This window comes from Barbus barbus, assembly GCF_936440315.1.
Source record: "Barbus barbus genome assembly, chromosome: 27".
Taxonomy (NCBI): domain Eukaryota; kingdom Metazoa; phylum Chordata; class Actinopteri; order Cypriniformes; family Cyprinidae; genus Barbus; species Barbus barbus.
The window spans coordinates 30,861,935-30,882,951 of record NC_136755.1 but is presented as its reverse complement, the minus strand read 5'-3'; the positions used below and the strand labels follow the sequence as shown (position 1 = coordinate 30,882,951).

At 37.8% G+C, this 21,017-nt stretch overlaps 2 protein-coding genes across 2 annotated transcripts; one reads left to right on the top strand and one right to left on the bottom strand.

Moving 5' to 3' along the window:
- Positions 1-5,245: 5,245 nt before the first annotated feature.
- LOC306847332 (c-Myc-binding protein-like) lies at positions 5,246-7,109 on the top strand. Its single transcript, XM_079381226.1, has 5 exons — positions 5,246-5,336; positions 5,847-5,919; positions 5,987-6,035; positions 6,722-6,848; positions 6,931-7,109. The coding sequence occupies exons 1-5, from the start codon at positions 5,310-5,312 to the stop codon at positions 6,970-6,972; spliced, it is 318 nt and encodes a 105-aa protein (XP_079237352.1). The 5' UTR covers positions 5,246-5,309; the 3' UTR covers positions 6,973-7,109.
- Positions 7,110-18,742: 11,633 nt separating this feature from the next.
- On the bottom strand, positions 18,743-19,999 carry gja9b (gap junction protein alpha 9b; the record flags this gene model as incomplete). Its single annotated transcript, XM_079381438.1, has 1 exon — positions 18,743-19,999. Exon 1 carries the CDS (start codon positions 19,994-19,996, stop codon positions 18,743-18,745), a length of 1,254 nt encoding a protein of 417 aa, XP_079237564.1. The 5' UTR covers positions 19,997-19,999.
- Positions 20,000-21,017: the final 1,018 nt, after the last annotated feature.

Genomic DNA, 21,017 nt, shown 5'->3' with positions numbered 1-21,017 from the left:
CTCCACACATAAAAGACCGTCCAAACCAACATTCCTTCGTTCTCCTTAGAACTATACAAAGACTTTATTTTTCATATGCACATAAAATCATCCTAAAAGGACATTTTTATGCAGAACCCCACATATGATTTTAATATCCTTGTTTTAATCACTCATTGTGTATGTCTTGCTTTTAATCATTATTGAATAGCTCGAGCCTTAAAGATAAATATTGCATATTTAGTATGTATGAGCTCGAAAATGCATGCTGTGAATGTTTCTTCCAATCAATTCTTTGTCAAAGGCATCATAGTCTTATTATGAAATCATGTTCAGAAAGGTATGCTTTGCCAAGGCCTGTAGAGTTTGGACCATGTGACTGATAACAAGCTGATTTATGATGTGAAGAACACACCCTAGCTAAGCAAGGACCGTATCTGGTTGGTCGGGACGTCCAGATGGGACGGTCCAGAAGCTGAGTTTAAAACCTCAGGACATCGTAAAATACTCTCTCTGTTACATCACTCTTATCTCTTACTTTTTACGCTCTCTCTGACTCTCGTCCCTCTCACCGCGTGCTCTGGCCTCATCTGCCAGAATGAGAAGGAAAACCACTTAGTCTCGTTACATCATTTTATTTTATTATTTTACGTTGGTTTTCTTTTCTTTCCGTGGAGTTTCGTGTTCTAATGTAAGTTTGCTACAAAGTCCAGTTCCGACCCGTTTCAAACTTCAACCAGAAAGAACTCCGCATCCTCAGCCAACGCCCAAGAGACATCACTTCAAAGACTACTGAACTTCCAGCCAATCAGACACTTCGGGAAACCCCCTGTCTGCAACGAGGACACAACCCCGTTACACAGGCGAAGCAAGCAACACACACCTCCAGATTCTAACAGGTTCTAATTGGTGTATTTAATATAAATTTTAGCCTCATTGAGAAACTCAAAGCGAGGGTTAAATAAGTGATTGATGGTTGTTCAGGTCTATGCAATAGAACATATTGCTGTGAACTTGGGATTTCACATTTCCATTCTCTTAAACTCATCCTTTCCTCACTCTCTCTCTTTCTGCAACGTGTGAATGTGTGAATGCTTGTGTTCATGTGTTAGATTAGTTTATGTCTTAGGTTTATATAAATAAAATCTGATTTATATTTTAAAAGAGAAGTATCTTGTGTTTTCTGCTCACAAGTTAATGCCTTAATCTGTCGATTTCGTTACTGTGCTATTTAATAGTGTTTTCACTATATTTTGGATTTTAATATCCAGTACAGAGTTTGTCATACGGCTCGTTCAGTGAATCGCCGTAACACTGATTCTGTTCAAATCCCTATAAAATCATAAATGATTCCCTTTGAGCTAAATTAAACTATATTAATATTAATGTAATAAAACCCCTACATTTTTTTATTGGTGGAGGTTAATATTATATGTAATAACCTTACATATCTTAATTTATAGCTTATTAATATCCATCTGTAATTATTTTCATAGTTTTTGCTCATAGTGTACATACATTTACTGCACAACCCATCTGTATAGTATGTTCATATCACCCATCTGTATATCATACTGATAGTATTTAAAAACTTGTAAATTATGTCCATAGTACTACTGCCTTATCTGTATATTTCTGTACATATGTAACATATTGTAGGCACTGTATATCCTGTACCTCTGCTTATTGCACTTCTGGTTAGATGCTAACTGCATTTCGTTGCCTTGTACCTTACATGTGCAATGACAATAAAGTTGAATCTATCTAAAAATCTATCTGAATCTATCTATCTATTTCACCTGCCTGTCTAAAAGTCTGTGCTGACCAATTGGCCCCCATCTTTACACAAATCTTCAACAGATCTCTGGAGCTGTGTGAAGTTCCCTGCTGCTTCAAACGCTCCACCATCATTCCCGTCCCCAAAAAGCCCAAAATCATTGGACTTAATGACTACAGACCTGTCGCACTCACGTCTGTGGTCATGAAGTCACTTGAGAGACTGGTCCTGGCCTACCTGAAGGACATCACTAGACCCTTGCTGGATCCTCTTCAGTTTGCCTATAGAGCAAACAGGTCTGTGGATGACGCTGTCAATATGGGACTGCATTACATCCTGCAACACCTCGACAAACCTGGGAATTATGCAAGGATCTTATTTGTGGACTTCAGCTCGGCCTTCAATACCATCATACCTGACCTTCTCTCAGACAAACTGAGACAGCTCTCTGTGCCCTCCTCCATCTGTCAGTGGATCACCAGCTTCCTGACAGACAGGCAGCAGCTAGTGAGGCTGGGCAAACTCACATCCAGGACTCTCACCATCAGCACTGGCGCCCCTCAGGGTTGCGTTCTCTCCCCACTGCTCTTCTCTCTCTACACGAATGACTGCACATCAAAGGACCCCTCTGTCAAGCTCCTGAAGTTTGCGGACGACACTACAGTCATAGGCCTCATCAAGGACGGTGACGAGTCTGCTTACAGACAGGAGGTTAAGCAGCTGGCTGTCTGGTGCAGTCTTAACAACCTGGAGCTGAACACGCTCAAAACTGATGATAGTGGACTTCAGGAGAAACCCCCCTGCTCTCCCCCCACTCACCATCATGAACAGCACTGTGACTTCAGTAGAGTCATTCAGATTCCTGGGCACCACCATCTCCCAGGACCTGAAGTGGGACAATCACATTGACTCTATTGCGAAAAAGGCCCAGCAGAGGCTGTATTTCCTCCGCCAGCTAAGGAAGTTCAACCTGCCTCAGGAGCTGCTGAAACAGTTCTACTCTGCAATCATCGAGTCTGTCCTATGTTCTTCTATAACTGTTTGGTTTGGTTCAGCTACCAAAACAGACATCAGAAGACTACAACGGACAGTTAGGACTGCTGAGAGGATTATCGGTGCCCCTCTGCCCAGCCTCCAAGAACTTTACACCTCCAGAGTGAGGAAAAGGGCTAAGAAAGTCACTCTGGACCCCTCACACCCAGCACACTCTCTCTTTGTACTGTTGATCACTGAGCACCAGAACAGCCAGACACAAGAACAGTTTTTTCCCCCAGGCCGTATCCCACCTGAACAACACATAACACACCCCGGTACTGTACATCTGTAAATAACCCATCAAACCTTCATCTGTACATAGGACACATGCATGTTCACAGTTCTGTCTATGGTCATGTCTCTTTTCTGTATATTTTTATTTTTATTACTATTGTTATCCTTAATTATTGTATATTCTCTTCATTAGTGTTCTTTATCACCTTAATTATATGTTGTCTGCACTATGTTTGTACTTTCTGTACTGGAAGCTCATAACACCAAGACAAATTCCTTGTGTGTGCAAACACTCTTGGCAATAAAGCTCTTTCTGATTCTGATTCTGATTTGCATTACAGATCTCGTGTGCATATTATCAAGTTGTAACAATAATACCTGCAAAATAACAGGAAAAAATTGATGCGGAAATATCCGTGTCACGTCGCACCAAACGCTCAGCAGATGTAATGGCGCGCAAGTGCATATAAGTTCCTAATTTGAGAGTCTTCTTTTAGAGTTTTTTGGCGGTAACTTGGCACACAATGATATGGTGCATTGCCACCAACTGGTATGAAGTGTGGAACTGAATGACTATTTCTTTATTACAAACGAAAAAAAATATCTTAAATCCTCTCAATCATATTAATTATTCTAAAATAATGAAAAACAATTACATAACATTTATCTTTAGAATTTTTCCTAAGAATTTCTACTAAATCAACCCGTACTCTTTCCTTTTTCAAATTTTGGATAATTTCCCTCCTTTTTCCCTCATATTTTTTACAGTGTATCATGACGTGTTCTATTGTCTCTTAGTACAGTACAGTACAGTACAGTATTCACAACTGCCTGTGAATTGAGAGTCCTCTTTCAGGTTTCAAAATAAAAGCGGTTTCTCACCACAACATACTATTCTTAATCTGGTCTACTTTCAAGTCCCACATTTCAATCACATGAATATAGCCTAATATATATATATATATATATATATATATATATATATATATATATATATATATATTCCCTTAAAGTATAACTGTTAACACCTTTACACAAAATGTGCATATACTTTGGCCTGTCACTTCACTCAAGTGGCCCTTGTCGTTTGCCAGAATGCCATTTTAAATAAGAATTTGTTCTTATCTATTGTGGGTCACCACATAAAATAAATGCATTTAGTCAGACATATCAGATTATCTCACTGTTTTTACATATTTTAATCAGTCAAACACCTAAAAGCTTCAGCAAAAACAAGCACTCGTTTATAGCCAGTTAAAATAATATAGCTAAGCAACTAACTGACTGTAACGAAACACAGACAATGTGAATAAGAAATGTAGTGTACATACCTTATTTATTTGCCTCGCTGGATGACCAGTCAGGTTCTCTGATGTGACGAGCGCTCGGTGTGTGGACTCTGCTGATGATGTTCGAAGCACAAACAACCCACTTGCTGGGTCAAACGATATAATGTTGGGTTGATGGATTTTGACTCAACACATGAGTTGCACAAAATAACCCAACTTCCATATAAATAACCCATAATGGGTAAAACATTTCATAACCCAGCGGTTGGGTAGATAAAATAACCCAGCATTTTTTAGAGTGTAGGAATGACCCAATGAAATATACTGAAATGCAAAAAATTAAATGTATAAAATACTTGAAATCTTTTCTTTTGTTAATTTAAGTTATTCCCTGTCATTTTTTGTTTATTTAAAACATGAACAGACATGAGACCATGAAACTTAATTAATAACACTTAATAATAGCAACTTAAAATACGTGTTTAAAAACGATCTAAAAAATAAAAAAAATATTAAAGAAAAATTATTGTTTTCTTTGTTCAGTTGCATTTCATGTGACCGTCAAACCCAGCATCAAACACAAGCACAACCTCGCAGGCCTTCAGTAAACTAGCACCTGTCCTCACGAGCGCCTTACATATACCTACACCTACCCATCTCCACCCCCTGATCCCTACACCTACCCATCTCCACCCCCTGATCCCTACACCTACCCATCTCCACCCCCTGATCCCTACACCTACCCATCTCCACCCCCTGATCCCTACACCTACCCATCTCCACCCCCTAATCCCTACACCTACCCATCTCCACCCCTTAGATGTGGATTCCTGGGTCTTGTGGGCTGCAGCGAGCTCTACTTGCAGCTGTCCTCTTCAATCTGACGCCGCGGTCCCTTTAAGCGTTGCCACGGCGACAGTGTTTGTGTTCCGGTTCTGCTCGGCGCATGCGCGTTGCGCGCGGGAGAGTCGCTCGGCGAAGCAAACATTTCCTGAATGTCGTTCACAATGGCGCATTACAGAGTGAGTAAACAAACAAACAAACAAACTCACTGATAGACGCTGTGGGTTCATTCCTGCTGGACTCTGGAACGCTGTTGACGAGTCTGTCTCTGTGAAGCTGTATAAAGCGCCGTGGAGAAGAAATCAGATGGGTTTAGCTTTTAAAAGCCTTTTTAAATCGTGTATCTTGAATGAACGCGGTGTAAATGTGTCTGAATCCGCTCGAACTTCGCTTTTCTTCGTGATGTCTGAATGATTGAATGAGTTTGTATGAAGTCTCGGGTTCACACAGGTGTAGAGAATCACATTAACTAGCAGAGCATCCGCTAACTAACTAACTTAACTAACACAAACTGACTGTGTATCTTACACAAATCTTTTTCTCCTCACATTCATGACACTTGATGCATTGTTATCTAATGAAAACACCTTCAGACTGTTTCCAGTGTGATGTAGTGGTCTCTGGTTAAAGAGGAGAATAAACACGATCATTATCTCAGGTAACACTGCTTCTTCTTCTGTGGTGCACAGGTGACTGAGTCCAAGCGAGAGCAGTTCAGGAGATATCTGGAGAAGGCTGGCGTTCTCGAAAGCCTCACCAACGGTAAGAATATCACAATCCACCGAATGAATGAACGTCTGATCTTCTGACCTGTTCTTCTGCTTCTCAGTCCTGGTGGCTCTGTACGAGGAGAACGAGAAACCCAGCAATGCCTTGCAGTATCCTTACAGAGAAACCTGCTGCTCTCCAAAACCATCGATTACTCGCATAATGCCCTTCTTTCTGCTTCAGGAGACATGGAAATAGACACCAGTGTGAAGCTTTTATAAAGAGATGCAGAAGCAATGATCGTGTGTTACGGTAGGGCTCGGTGAAATGTCATGTATTTTTTGTTATTTTTTAAACTAAAATCGTTCCCTTGGTTCATGAGCAGCAGACTAGCCTGCAGAAAACACACAAGTTGTGTGAAATCAAGGTGAAAAATGTTTCCATCTCCCATTATTCACAGTAAACCACCTCAAGCGAGTGTAAAAACCTTCTTGTGAATTAAGAGATTTCTTTTTGAAATCTGGTGTTTCTGATAAATAATGCATTACATTTCAGTTTGTTTTTCACCAGATCCTGTCTCTCACACACGCACACACACACACACGCACACACACATGCCAGAACGCAGAACGTCGTTCTGTGATACTTCTGCGTCTTTACCAAACTGTCTGCTGATGATTCTTTAAACTTCTGCTTTGTGGTCTGAAAAAGAAAGAATGGCGGTAAATGAGGACTGATTTTCATGTTTGGGTGAACTAATCCTTAAAGGCCCGGTTTCACAGAAGGGGCTTAGTTTAAGCCAGAACTAGGCCTTAATTAACCCAGGTTAAAGAGCCTTAACTAACCCACCCGTCAGCTTCATCAAGCATCAGCTGGGCGTGGGACCCGAGGCAGAAGATGCTGAGAGTCTGCGGCTGGAACTGAACACTTTACAGCAGAAATATGATCAGCTGATGGAGGAGAACAAAGAGCTGAGGAGCAGGGTGAGATATGAGCCACACACACGATTCCCAGAGAGTTTAACCAGACCGCTTCACTCAGACTGGTGTGTGTTTGTGATTACAGCTGCTGCAGCACGAGCCGGCGCCGGACGGCGGAACAGAATAATTCCACAACACTTCACATACCTCTTCACATCAGAAGTCTTTGAGTTCCTTCGTTTTGTAATAAATGTATGAGGAGAATTTTTGTTTTTCAGCCAAAGTGTGCCTGATATTTAATAAAAGCATTTTTTTTGTTCCTAATTGACTCCTGCTGTTTAGTGATTTATAAAACTACAAACTCTAGTTATGTTTAACATAAGTTGGACACATGCAGACCACGCTAAAACAAGACTTTAATTTAGGCCATGATGCTTTAAGATAAAATATTAGGGCTTTTTTATTATAAGTAAATGCATGGTAAGTTTCTTAGATGCAAGCTATCACAGTAGTCCCATTCAGACTGTTTAAAAGCTTCTGTCCCTTGTTTTAAAAATCTAATTCACCCAAGACTACTCAAGCAAGAATCAGTAATAAGCAAATCATTCATTCAGGTTTAACAGAAATATTTTATACACACTGCCGCTCAAAAGTTTGGGATCAGTAAGATTTTTTTATGTTTTTTAGTGGAGGCTCTTCTGCTTATCAAGACCGTGATTGTTCAATCAAAAATACAGGAAAAAAACAGTAATATTGTGAAATCTTGTTACAATTTCTAATATTGGTTTCCAATTTTAATATACTTTAAAACTGAATTTATTTCTGTGATCTGCAGCTGTATTTTCAGCATCATTCCTCCAGTCTTCAGTGTCACATGATCCTTCAGAAATCATTCTAATACAGTGGGGAAAATAAGTATTTATTCTTTTATTTTATTATTTTCAAAATAAGTTTTTTTTATTTTACTATGTTGAGAGTTGCTGGAATCTCGTTTGGTCTCATACTGTATCGCGTATCTTGTCAGTGTGTGCACCTAACCCTTTTCAGTGATTAATAGCCCTCGTGTGAAGACCATCGACTCCACTGGGCTAGGACACCGGCAAAGGATATAAGTATCGCTTTTTATTTATATTTTATTTATTTCCCTTTTTATGTTTACTATTGAAATGTTGTTGTATGCATTTGTCAATTTTATTTCTGTATTTTCTTAAATGGGTGTGTATAGAGTTACAGAGTGTTAACTTTTAGTTTTAGTTTTTCTTATTTGTAAGTCGCTTTGGATAAAAGCGTCTGATAAATGACTAAAAGTAAAAGTAAAGTAAAAAGTAAGTATTTGATACACTGCCGATTTTTCAAGTTTTCCCACTTACAAAGAATGGAGAGATCTGCAATTTTCATCGTAGGTACACCTCAACTGTGAGAGACAGAATATTTTTTTTTTAAATCCAGAAAATCACATTGTATGATTTTTAAATAATTAACTTCCATTTTATTGCATGAAATGAGTATTTGATCGGAAGAAGGTCATGTGGTCAGATGAGACCAAAATATAACATTTTGGTATAAACTCCACATCGTCGTGTTTGGAGGAAGAAGGATGAGTACAATCCCAAGAACACCATCCCAACCGTGAAGCATGGGGGTGGAAACATCATGCTTTGGGGGTGCTTTTCTGCAAAGGGGACAGGACGACTGCTCCGTATTGAGGGGAGGATGGATGGGGCCATGTATTGTGAGATTTTGGGAAACAACCTCCTTCCCTCAGTAAGAGCATTGAAGATGGGTCGTGGCTGGGTCTTCCAGCATGACAATGACCCCAAACACACAGCAAGGGCAAATATAGCTGCGAGCAGCGATGACGGGCCCAAGCCGCCAGTGCATATGCCACCCCGGTGGCATCGATAAAACGGTGCCCAGCGAGCACACACAATACAGTAACCCTCTGGCAGTTTGGTTTTAAGGGATACGGCAATTAAAGGGTTAATCCAAACCATCAACTCTGTGAAACACACACACACACAGAACAACATATAAAACTTTAAATTCTGTGAAAATATATTTTTCATTGGTAGTTGATGTTAGTTAATGCATTTACTAATGCTAACAAATGAGAAATTATTATAGTTACCAAAGCTTTTAATGATTTATAAGCATTTTTTTTATGATTTATTTTTCCATTAACTAACATGAATAATTTTTACTAACACAAATAAAGTAAAAAATATATTGTTAATATTTAATGTTATTTGTGAATTAACCAATGTTAAAAAACAACATTATTTAACTGTTGTTAGTTAACATCAACAATAATTATATACCATTTAATGGTGATCAATATTAATTCCAAAATGTGTTAATATATTATTACATTTTAAAGTTTTATCTTTTGAGCATGACTATTTTTCTAATATTAAAAATATTATGTTCATTGTTAGCTCATTGTAAGTTCATACTATCAATGAAGAATTAACATGCTGTAAAAAATATATTTTTCATTGTTAGTTCATATTAATTAATGCATTCCCTACTGTTAACAATTGAGACTTAATTATAAAGTGTTATCAAAACCTTTAATGCTTTATAAGCATTTTTTAAGGATTTTATTGAGAAGTTTAAACAGACCCTCTCTCTCTCTCTCTCTCTCTCTCTTTCTTTCTCTCTCTCTCCCCCTCCACACTCACTGAACTCACACAGTCACTCACACCCCACCCCTCACTCAGAAGCAGTGACAGGGAGCTCTCACTCAGCAGCAGCTCTGATAGTTTTTTAATTTTCTCCTCTGCATAGTGTATTGTAAATTCATGAAATTAATCACATATCCTCAGACTGTATTGTTCTGTGTATGTAATTTTTTATGAAGTGTTTGGAAGCTGCTCTTAAAAAAAAAAAAAAAAAAAAAGAATTCTCTTTTTTACTGTAACTTTAATAAATTGCCATTAAATCATCGTTCAAGATATCCTAAATCCGTCCGCAATTTAGCATCTTCAGTATTTTGGCATCACTAGAAAAAATGTTTTGGTGTGATTTCTGTGTTTCTGTTTGGAGGAGTATGAATTTGTTTACAGCTCGTTTTAAAAAAAAACCCACATTAAAATAAATATAGCCGACTTCCTGTTGGTCGTAGCTAATGACTGTAAATTAGAAAGTTGTCCGGATTAATAAGAACAATTTATGTACCGAGTTTGGTGTCTGTAGCGATCATTATATATATATAATCATTAATAATTATATACCATTTAATGTTGATCAATATTAATTCCAAAATGTGTTAATATATTATTAAATTTTAAAGTTTATCTTTTGAACATGACTATTTTTCTAACATTAAAAAGATTAATAAATGCTTTAAAAAAAATTTTTCTTTGTTAGTTCATACTATCATGGAAGAATTAACATGCTGTAAAAATATATTTTTCATTGTTAGTTCATGTTAATGCATTTCCTAATGTTAAGAAATGAGACCTTATTATAAAGTGTTATCAAAATCTTTAATGATTTATAAGCATTTTTTAAAGATTTTAAAAAACAGACCCTCTCTCTCTTTTTCTCTCTCTCTCACCCACTGCCTCAATCCACACAGTCACTCACACAGTCACTCACACCCCACAACACCCCACCCCCACCCCTCACTCAGAAGCAGTGGCAGGAGCTCTCACTCAGAAGCAGGCTGATAGTTTTTAAATTTTCTCCTAAGCATAGTGTATTGTAAATTCATGAAATTAATCACATATCCTCAGACTGTATTGTTCTGTGTATGTAATTTTTTATGAAGTGTTTGGAAGCTGCTCTTAAAAGATAAAAAAAAAAAAAAAATTATCTTTTTTACTGTAACTTTAATAAATTTCCATTAAATCATCGTTCAAGATATCCTAAATCCGTCCGCAATTTAGCATCTTCAGTATTTTGGCATCATGAGAAAAAATGTTTGGTGTGATTTCCGTGTTTCTGCTTGGAGGAGTATTAATTTGTTTACAGCCCGTTTAAAAAAAAACCCCACATTAAAATAAATATAGCCGATTTCCTGTTGGTCGTAGCTAATGACTGTAAATTAGAAAGTTGTCCGGATTAATAAGAACAATTTATGTACCGAGTTTGGTGTCTGTAGCTATCATTATATATATATAATCATTAATAATTATATACCATTTAATGTTGATGAATATTAATTCCAAAATGTGTTTATATATTATTACATTTTAAAGTTAATCTTTTGAACATGATTATTTTTCTAACATTAAAAAGATTAATAAATGCTTTAAAAAAAAAGTTATTTGTTAGTTCATACTATCATGGAAGAATTAACATGCTGTAAAAATATATTTTTCATTGTTAGTTCACGTTAATTAATGCATTTCCTAATGTTAAGAATTGAGACCTTATTATAAAGTGTTATCAAAATCTTTAATGATTTATAAGCATTTTTTAAAGATTTAAAAAAAACAGACCCTCTCTCTCTCTTTCTCTCTCTCACCCACTGCCTCAATCCACACAGTCACTCACACAGTCACTCACACCCCACCCCACCCCCACCCCTCACTCAGCTGCAGGCTGACAGGACCTCTCACTCAGAAGCATTATATCAACTCTCTGATAGTTTTTAAATTTTCTCCTAAGCATAGTGTATTGTAAATTCATGAAATTAATCACATATCCTCAGACTGTATTGTTCTGTGTATGTAATTTTTTATGAAGTGTTTGGAAGCTGCTCTTAAAAGATAAAAAAAAATAAAAATTATCTTTTTTACTGTAACTTTAATAAATTGCCATTAAATCATCGTTCAAGATATCCTAAATCCGTCCGCAATTTAGCATCTTCAGTATTTTGGCATCATGATAAAAAATGTTTCGTGTGATTTCCGTGTTTCTGCTTGGAGGAGTATTAATTTGTTTACAGCCCGTTTTTAAAAAAAACCCACATTAAAATAAATATAGCCGACTTCCTGTTGGTCGTAGCTAATGACTGTAAATTAGAAAGTTGTCCGGATTAATAAGAACAATTTATGTACCAAGTTTGGTGTCTGTAGCTAAAACTAACCCCCCCATTTTTGACAAAAGGTGGCGCTATAGAGTGCCTCTTCCACGCCCGTTTATGAGCTTTTTCCAGTGTCTAACTATCATTAATACTGATATGTGTGTTGAGTTTCATGACATTCTAAACATGTTATCTGCCTCAAAATCACCAGAAACGAATTTTCAACTTTGACACGTTGCCATGGCAACATAAGTTTAGATATCAATATTCCCTCCACAGTTTTACATCGGCCGTGTTTTGACATTATTCTGGTGAAGTTTGAAGCAAATCGAGTAAAAATAAGATGCTGAATTCAAAGCATTTTGAAAACGACACACTTCCTGCAGCCAGTTGGTGGCGCTATAACTTTCAGTCATAATAGTCACATCTATCCGATCGGCATCATACAACGAACAAATCACTGAAGTTTGATCTGCATCATACAATGTATGTGGACGTTATTAGGCATTTCCTGGGTCTCATTTTTCGCCATAACTTCATCGCCTCGCCACGGGCAAACCGTTCGACATATCAAAAATATCTTCGCAATTTAGCGTCCCCAATGTCTTGAGATCATGTTCACCGAGTTTGGTGGCAATCGTATGGAAATCCTCAGAGGAGTATATCAAATTCCAGAGCATGCGCTTTTTAAACAGCCCTGAATAGCCGACTTCCTGTTGGGCGGAGCCTAAAACATGCAGCATGAAAGTTGTTCAGCTCAATGAGTTCTATATGTGTACCGAGTTTCATATGAATACGTGCAAGTATGTGTGAGCTATACATCAAGCTTTCTGACAATTTTGCAGGGGGCGCCGTAGAGCCCCTGTGCCACGCCCGGGTCCCAGCCTCAGCGGCGTCCTAATGGCCGCAGGTTCCAATGTGTGTGCCAATTTTCAAGAGTTTTCGGGCACGTTAAGGCCCCCAAAAGTACCCGGATAGTCGAAATAAAAAATAATAAAAAAAAAAAAAAAAAAAAAAAAAAAAAATAAATAAATAAATATAGCTGCGAGCAGCGATGACGGGCCCAAGCCGTCAGCATACGCCACCCCGGTGGCATCGATAAAACGGTGCCCAGCGAGCACAAGCATCACAGTAACCCTCTGGCAGTTTGGTTTTAAGGGATACGGCAATTAAAGGGTTAATCCAAACCATCAACTCTGTGAAACACACACACACACAGAACATATAAAACTTTAAATTCTGTGAAAATATATTTTTCATTGGTAGTTGATGTTAGTTAATGCATTTACTAATGCTAACAAATGAGAAATTATTATAGTTACCAAAGCTTTTAATGATTTATAAGCATTTTTTAATGATTTATTTTTCCATTAACTAACATGAATAATTTTTTCTAACACAAATTAATAAAGTAAAAAATATATTGTTAATATTTAATGTTATTTGTGAATTAACCAATGTTAAAAAACAACATTATTTAACTGTTGTTAATTTACATCATTAATAAATATATACCATTTAATGTTGATCAAAATCAATTCCAAAATGTGTTAATATATTATTAAATTTTAAAGTTTTATCTTTTGAACATGACTATTTTTCTAATATAAAAAATATTTTGTTCATTGTTAGTTCATTGTAAGTTCATACTATCAATGAAGAATTAACATGCTGTAAAAAATATATTTTTCATTGTTAGTTCATGTTAATTAATGCATTCACTACTGTTAACAAATGAGACTTAATTATAAAGTGTTATCAAAACCTTTAATGCTTTATAAGCATTTTTTAAGGATTTTATTGAGATGTTTAAACAGACCCTCTCTCTCTCTCTCTCCCCCTCCACACTCACTGAACTCACACAGTCAGTCACCCACCCAGTCACCTACCGCAAACATTAGAAGCACAGAGACAGGAGAACTCTGATAGTTTTTAAATTTTCTCCTCCGCATAGTGTATTGTAAATTCATGAAATTAATCACATATCCTCAGACTGTATTGTTCTGTGCATGTAATTTTTTATGAAGTGTTTGGAAGCTGCTCTTAAAAGAAAAAAAAAAAAGAAAAGTTTTCTCTTTTTTACTGTAACTTTAATAAATTGCCATTAAATCATCGTTCAAGATATCCTAAATCCGTCCGCAATTTAGCATCTTCAGTATTTTGGCATCATAAGAAAAAATGTTTGGTGTGATTTACGTGTTTCTGTTTGGAGGAGTATGAAATTGTTTACAGCCTGTTTAAAAACAAAACCCACATTAAAATAAATATAGCCGACTTCCTGTTGGTCGTAGCTAATGACTGTAAATTAGAAAGTTGTCCGGATTAATAAGAACAATTTATGTACCGAGTTTGGTGTCTGTAGCTATCATTATATATATATAAACATTAATAATTATATACCATTTAATGTTGATCAATATTAATTCCAAAATGTGTTAATATATTATTACATTTTAAAGTTTATCTTTTGAACATGACTATTTTTCTAACATTAAAAAGATTAATAAATGCTTTAAAAAAATTGTTCTTTGTTAGTTCATACTATCATGGAAGAATTAACATGCTGTAAAAATATATTTTTCATTGTTAGTTCACGTTAATTAATGCATTTCCTAATGTTAAGAATTGAGACCTTATTTAATGATTTATAAGCATTTTTTAAAGATTTTAAAAAACAGACCCTCTCTCTCTCTTTCTCTCTCTCACCCAGCTCCTCAATCCACACAGTCACTCACACAGTCACTGACAGCCCACCCCACCCCCACCCCTCACTCAGCTGCAGGCTGACAGGGAGCTCTCACTCAGCAGTCTAAGAGCTCTCTGATAGTTTTTAAATTTTCTCCTAAGCATAGTGTATTGTAAATTCATGAAATTAATCACATATCCTCAGACTGTATTGTTCTGTGTATGTAATTTTTTATGAAGTGTTTGGAAGCTTCTCTTAAAAGATAAAAAAAAAAAAAAATTATCTTTTTTACTGTAACTTTAATAAATTGCCATTAAATCATCGTTCAAGATATCCTAAATACGTCCGCAATTTAGCATCTTCAGTATTTTGGCATCATGATAAAAAATGTTTGGTGTGATTTCCGTGTTTCTGCTTGGAGGAGTATTAATTTGTTTACAGCCCGTTTTTAAAAAAAACCCACATTAAAATAAATATAGCCGACTTCCGGTTGGTCGTAGCTAATGACTGTAAATTAGAAAGTTGTCCGGATTAATTAGAACAATTTATGTACCGAGTTTGGGGTCTGTAGCTAAAACTAACCCCCTCATTTTTGACAAAAGGTGGCGCTATAGAGTGTCTCTTCCACGCCCGTTTATGAGCTTTTTCCAGTGTCTAACTATCATTAATACTCATATGTGTGTTGAGTTTCATGACATTCTAAACATGTTATCTGCCTCAAAATCACCAGAAACGAATTTTCAACTTTGACACGTTGCCATGGCAACATAATTTTAGATATCAATATTCCCTTCACAGTTTTACATCGGCCGTGTTTTGACATTATTCTGGTGAAGTTTGAAGCAAATCGAGTAAAAAGAAGATGCTGAATTCAAAGCATTTTGAAAACGACACACTTCCTGCAGCCAGTTGGTGGCGCTATAACTTTCAGTCATTATAGTCACATCTATCCGATCGGCATCATACAACGAACAAATCACTGAAGTTTGATCTGCATCATACAATGTATGTGGACGTTATTAGGCATTTCCTGGGTCTCATTTTTCGCCATAACTTCATCGCCTCGCCACGGGCAAACCGTTCGACATATCAAAAATATCTTCGCAATTTAGCGTCCCCAATGTCTTGAGATCATGTTCACCGAGTTTGGTGGCAATCGTATGGAAATCCTCAGAGGAGTATATCAAATTCCAGAGCATGCGCTTTTTAAACAGCCCTGAATAGCCGACTTCCTGTTGGGCGGAGCCTAAGACATGCAGCGTGAAAGTTGTTCGGCTCAATGAGTTCTATATGTGTACCGAGTTTCATATGAATACGTGCAAGTATGTGTGAGCTATACATCAAGCTTTCTGACAATTTTCCAGGGGGCGCCGTAGAGCCCCTGTGCCACGCCCGGGTCCCAGCCTCAGCGGCGTCCTAATGGCCGCAGGTTCCAATGTGCGTGCCAATTTTCGAGAGTTTTCGGGCACGTTAAGGCCCCCAAAACTGCCCGGATGATTGAAATAAAAAAAAAAAAAAAAAAAAAAAAAAAAAAATAATAATCCTTAGAAGAACAATAGGGCCCTGCGCCTTACTGGCTTGGGCCCTAACTAAGGAGTGGCTCCGTAAGAAACATTTCAAAGCCAGTCTCCAGACCTGAACCCAATAGAACATCTATGGAGGGAGCTGAAACTCAGTGTTGCCCAGCGACAGCCCCAAAACCTGAACGATCTGGAGAAGACCTGTATGGAGCAGTGGGCCAAAATCCCTGCTGCAGTGTGTGCAAACCTGCTCAAGAACTACAGGAAACCTCTGACCTCTGTGATTGTAAACAAAGGTTTCTGTGCCAAATATTAAGTTCTATTTTTCTATTGTATCAAATACTTATTTCATGCAATAAAATGGAAATTAATTATTCAAAAATCATACAATGTGATTTTCTGGATTTTTTTTGTTTTATATTGTCTCTCACAGTTGAGGTGTACCTACGATTAAAATTACAGATCTCTCCATTCTTTGTAAGTGGGAAAACTTGAAAAATCGGCAGTGTATCAAATACTTATTTGTCCCACTGTATGTGATTTATTATGAGTGTTGAAACTTGTGCTGCTTCATATTGTTTTTTTTTTGGAACATGCAATACTTTTTTCTTTGATTCTTAGATCAACACAGTTAAAAAATATAGCATTTGTTCAAAATAGAAATCTTTTCTAACAATATAAGTCTTTACTATGACTTTTTATTAATTTAACACATCCCTCCTGAATAAAAGTATTAATTTCTTAAAAAAAAAAAAAAATGTACTGACCCCAAACTTTTGAATAGCATTTTATATTGTAACACAATTAGTTTTTTTTATAAATGCTGTTTAACTTTTTATAAATCAGAAAATCCTTAAAAATATATATCACAGGTCCCAAAATTATATTTTAAATAGCAATAATATTTCACAAAATAAGTTTTTTTTTATAGATAGATTTTTTTATAAATAGTTACAGCCTTGATGAGCAGAAGAAACTTCTTTAAAAACATTAAACATCTTCCTGATCTCAAACGTTTGAGCGGCAGTGTAAGTGCTTAAAGTGCACGACACAATTTTCTGTTCTTTTTGGAAACGTAAAATAAAATGGTGCAAGGAATTGATCAAATTAATTGTCAGTTGGCTGACATCTCAAGATGTCCATCATAAGAAGATGAATTAGCACTGGATTGTGGGAAATAATCCCCATCTTTGTATCTTTTGCTTAATACACAGTTTAGTGTGTAGGTTTGTATAGAATCACAAAATCTACAAGATAGATTTTTTTTTTTGTTAAATATATTTTATCTCTGCATAAATTCTGCAAGGTTATATGAACTTGGATGACGTATTTGGTGCTCTGACTGTATAATATAATATAATATGCATTGCTGACTGAATACCAGCAACACCAGCACTGATCTTACTGATCATCTCACAGCTGTCAGAGTATATATCACATCACATCATAAAGAGCTTTTGATTCAATAGATAAATAAAAATGATCTTTAAAATGAGATTTCTTTACCATCAGAGGCCACTGTACACATCAATATAGACACTAAGATATGTCTGTCAATTACAGATGGTTTCATCTTCAAACCTCTATGAATATGAAACCCATTAACAGCCACGACTCCTCATGCTAAACGGTGAATATTTAGACAGTCCAGGCTGAAAATAAAGTTTCAGGAGACAGTTCAGCCAAAAATGATTATTCTGTCATCATTAACATGTCATTCCAAACCTCTATGACTTACTGAATACAAAGAAAGACATTTCGAAGAATGTGGGTAATCAAAGAGTTGATGATGCTATGAGAACATTAAAGGTTTGTAGGGATTACAGTAAATGACAATGTAAACTGTAAATAATTACAAGCTTGTTAATTCAGCACTTAACTTGCAGTTATTAAATAGCCTATGGTGTTTTTATTATAAATGTTACTCTTATTACTTCTATTAAATATTGGGGAATACTTCACTTTTATACAAGATGTTTTTGTAGTTTCAAGTTTTTTTCTTTTTTAATTTCATTGTTTATTATTGCTTATTTAGTTTAAAATCCATATAGGATAAGCATGGTAATGAGGACGACAGTTTACTTCTTGTGATGTTTATTATAATTAATTTTAATTGTTAATAAAAGTAAAATGTTAATCCAGTAAGAGCATGATTAAAGATAAATATCAGTGTCTTATATAAATTAGGTGTTTACTATTTACAAATATTAAAGTTCTTAAAGGGACAGTTCCCCCAAAAATTTAAATTGTCATCATTTACTCACCATCATGCCATTCCAAACCTGTATGAATTTCTTTCTTCTCTGGTACATAAAAGATGATCATTTGAGAAATTCAAGAAATCTGTGTCCTTACAGTAGAAATCAAGGGTAACCCAAATGGTTTGGTAACATTCTACAAAACATCTTTTGTGTTCCACAGAAGAAAGTAAGTCATGACATGAGGGTGAGGAAATGATGACAATTTACCAGCAATACATTTCTAGCTCAAAATCAATGCTTTACTGACAAGTTCATTTCTATGTGGCAATTTTCTGTGAATTTAGTAATATCTATCATTGTCCTGTTTTATTTATTCATTTACTTACTCCAATTGAAGCCCCTATAACCCAACAAAACATTCACGGGGCAACTGGTGGGCTGCATTTGTCCAGGGCTGAATTTCAGTCCAGCCCTGTTTGGAACGACATGAGGGCGAGTAAATGATGACAGAATTATCATTTTTGGCTGAGCCATCCCTTTGATCCAGACTGATTCCTGTGAGAGAGGCACACAGAGCCTCAGATCAGCAGGTCGCTGGCGGCTCGTCTGCTGCCGCTCGTTAGTGACGCTCGTTGCCTGTTAGGTGAGAAGGAGGGATTCCCTGCGGATCCGTGCTGCCGTGAGCCGGAGCTGGGCTCAGAGTCTGCGCTGTCCGAGCCGTTCCCTTCCGCCGCCGTGACGCAGCTCCAGGCCAGACTGTTTCGCTGCTGCTTGCACGGATCCGTTTGCGAGCTCTGGGACTCCGCCGGGAGCCACGTCTGCGCTGCAGGGGATCGAGCCTCGCTGCACAGGTTGTTGGAATTGCTGTTGCGCTCCAGCAGACTGGAAACGACGTCCTTGTTCTCCTGCCGCACCTGGATGGGCATGAACGCAGACGAGGGGTTAGCGAGTACGGGGTATGCAGGTCCGTTGCCCTGCTTCTCCAAGAGCGGAGCGAATCCGCCAGGCGCAGTCGGGACGGTGGCTATACGCCCTTGATACAGCAGAGAGTTCCTCTTGGTGCCGCAATCGTCGTCTCTCAGCTGCGGACAGTAGTTCAGAAGCCCCTTCTTCAGCTTCTTGTAGGCCAGGTGCAGGATCTCCAGCAGACTGAGGAGCAGCGAGGCGGCGGCGATGCCCTGCATGAACACCATGAAGACACTCTTTTCCGTGGGCCTCGAGACGAAGCAGTCCACCACGTTGGGACACGGCTCCCGCTCGCACTTGTAGAGAGGCTGGAGCTTGGGCCCGTACAGCAGGTACTGGCCTGTCATGAAGCCCACCTCCACCACGGAGCGGGTCACCACATGTGCCAGGTATGTGCGCAGCAGTGGGCCCCGGAGCGGAGCCTTGTTCAGCTTCCCCTGTTCCAGTTGCCGCAGCTCCCGCTCCACCCGCCGCCGATGTACGGGTCCAAGCTCCGTTGCCTCCGCCAGCTCCAGCTCACGCCGGAGAGCCACGCGCTTGCAGTGACGCTCCTTCTCCAGGGCGCGCAGCTGGTATATGGCGTGGCCCATGTAGACCAGCGAGGGCGAGGACACGAAGATGACCTGCAGGACCCAGTAGCGGATGAGCGAGACGGGGAAGGCGCGATCATAGCAGACGTTACGGCATCCGGGCTGCTCCGTGTTGCAGATGAAGTCGGACTGCTCGTCGTTCCATACGTCCTCGGCCGCCACGCCCAGCACCAGCATGCGGAAGATGAAGAGGATGGTGAGCCAGATCTTCCCCACAATGGTGGAGTGGATGTGAACCTCCTCCAGAATCCCTCCGAGAAAGTTCCAGTCGCCCATCCTCACACGGACATCTCTGCTGCTGCGGATGAAACGACAACACAACCCATACAGTTCTCATATACAGTTCTCGGATATAATCCGTGCCAAATCTCACAGACGAGAAATAATAAATGTGACCACAAAACCAGTCATAAGGATAAAAGCTGAATAAATAATCTTTCCATTGATGTATGGTTTGTTAGGATAGGACAATATTTGGCTAAGATACAACTATTTGAAAATCTGGTATCTGAGGGTGCAAAAAAAATCTAATTATTGAGAAAATCGCTTTTAAATTTGTCCAAATAAAGTTCTTAGCAATGCATACTACAAATCAAAAATAGTTTTGCTATATTTATGGTAGGAAATAAAAAAAAATATCTTAATGAAACATGATCTTTGCTTAATATCCTAATGATTTTTGGCATAAAAGAAAAAATGATAATTTTAACCCATGCAATGTATTGTTGGCTATTGCTACAAATATACCTGTGCTACTTACGAATGGTTTTGTGCTCCATGGTCACAAATAACTCCATACTCACCATTTGAGAAAGTGGCTTCTCTAAAATATATAAAAACGCTGCATGAGGAAAAACTGTTAATCATGTTAACGGCATGATCAAACGCATCTAACAATGATCTGAAAGAGGAGTTATTCAAGAGGCTGTGTTATTCATTCGACCGGACGCTGTGGTTTGAGAAATCTAGGTCGCCGCTAACTTTATATCCTGGTAAAAGTAATCAATGCGATGTGTTGCTGTGCCTCTGTAAAGGCCTGCGGGTCAGTTGGATGAGGAGGAGACGGTCCTGATGTAGCGTGACACTGCTGCTGTCATATAACTCAGAGCAATTACACCCGTGGTTTCACAGACAAAACTAAAATGTTAGTCTGAGCTGTTTCAACTGAAAGAAACTATCATTGATTGATCTTAAAATATATCAATGCCTTTGTTTTGTCTCAAGATAGACACCATTAATGTTTTTTCTTAAGCACATTTATATAAGGTCCTAATTGAACTGTGGCCTAATCCTGGCT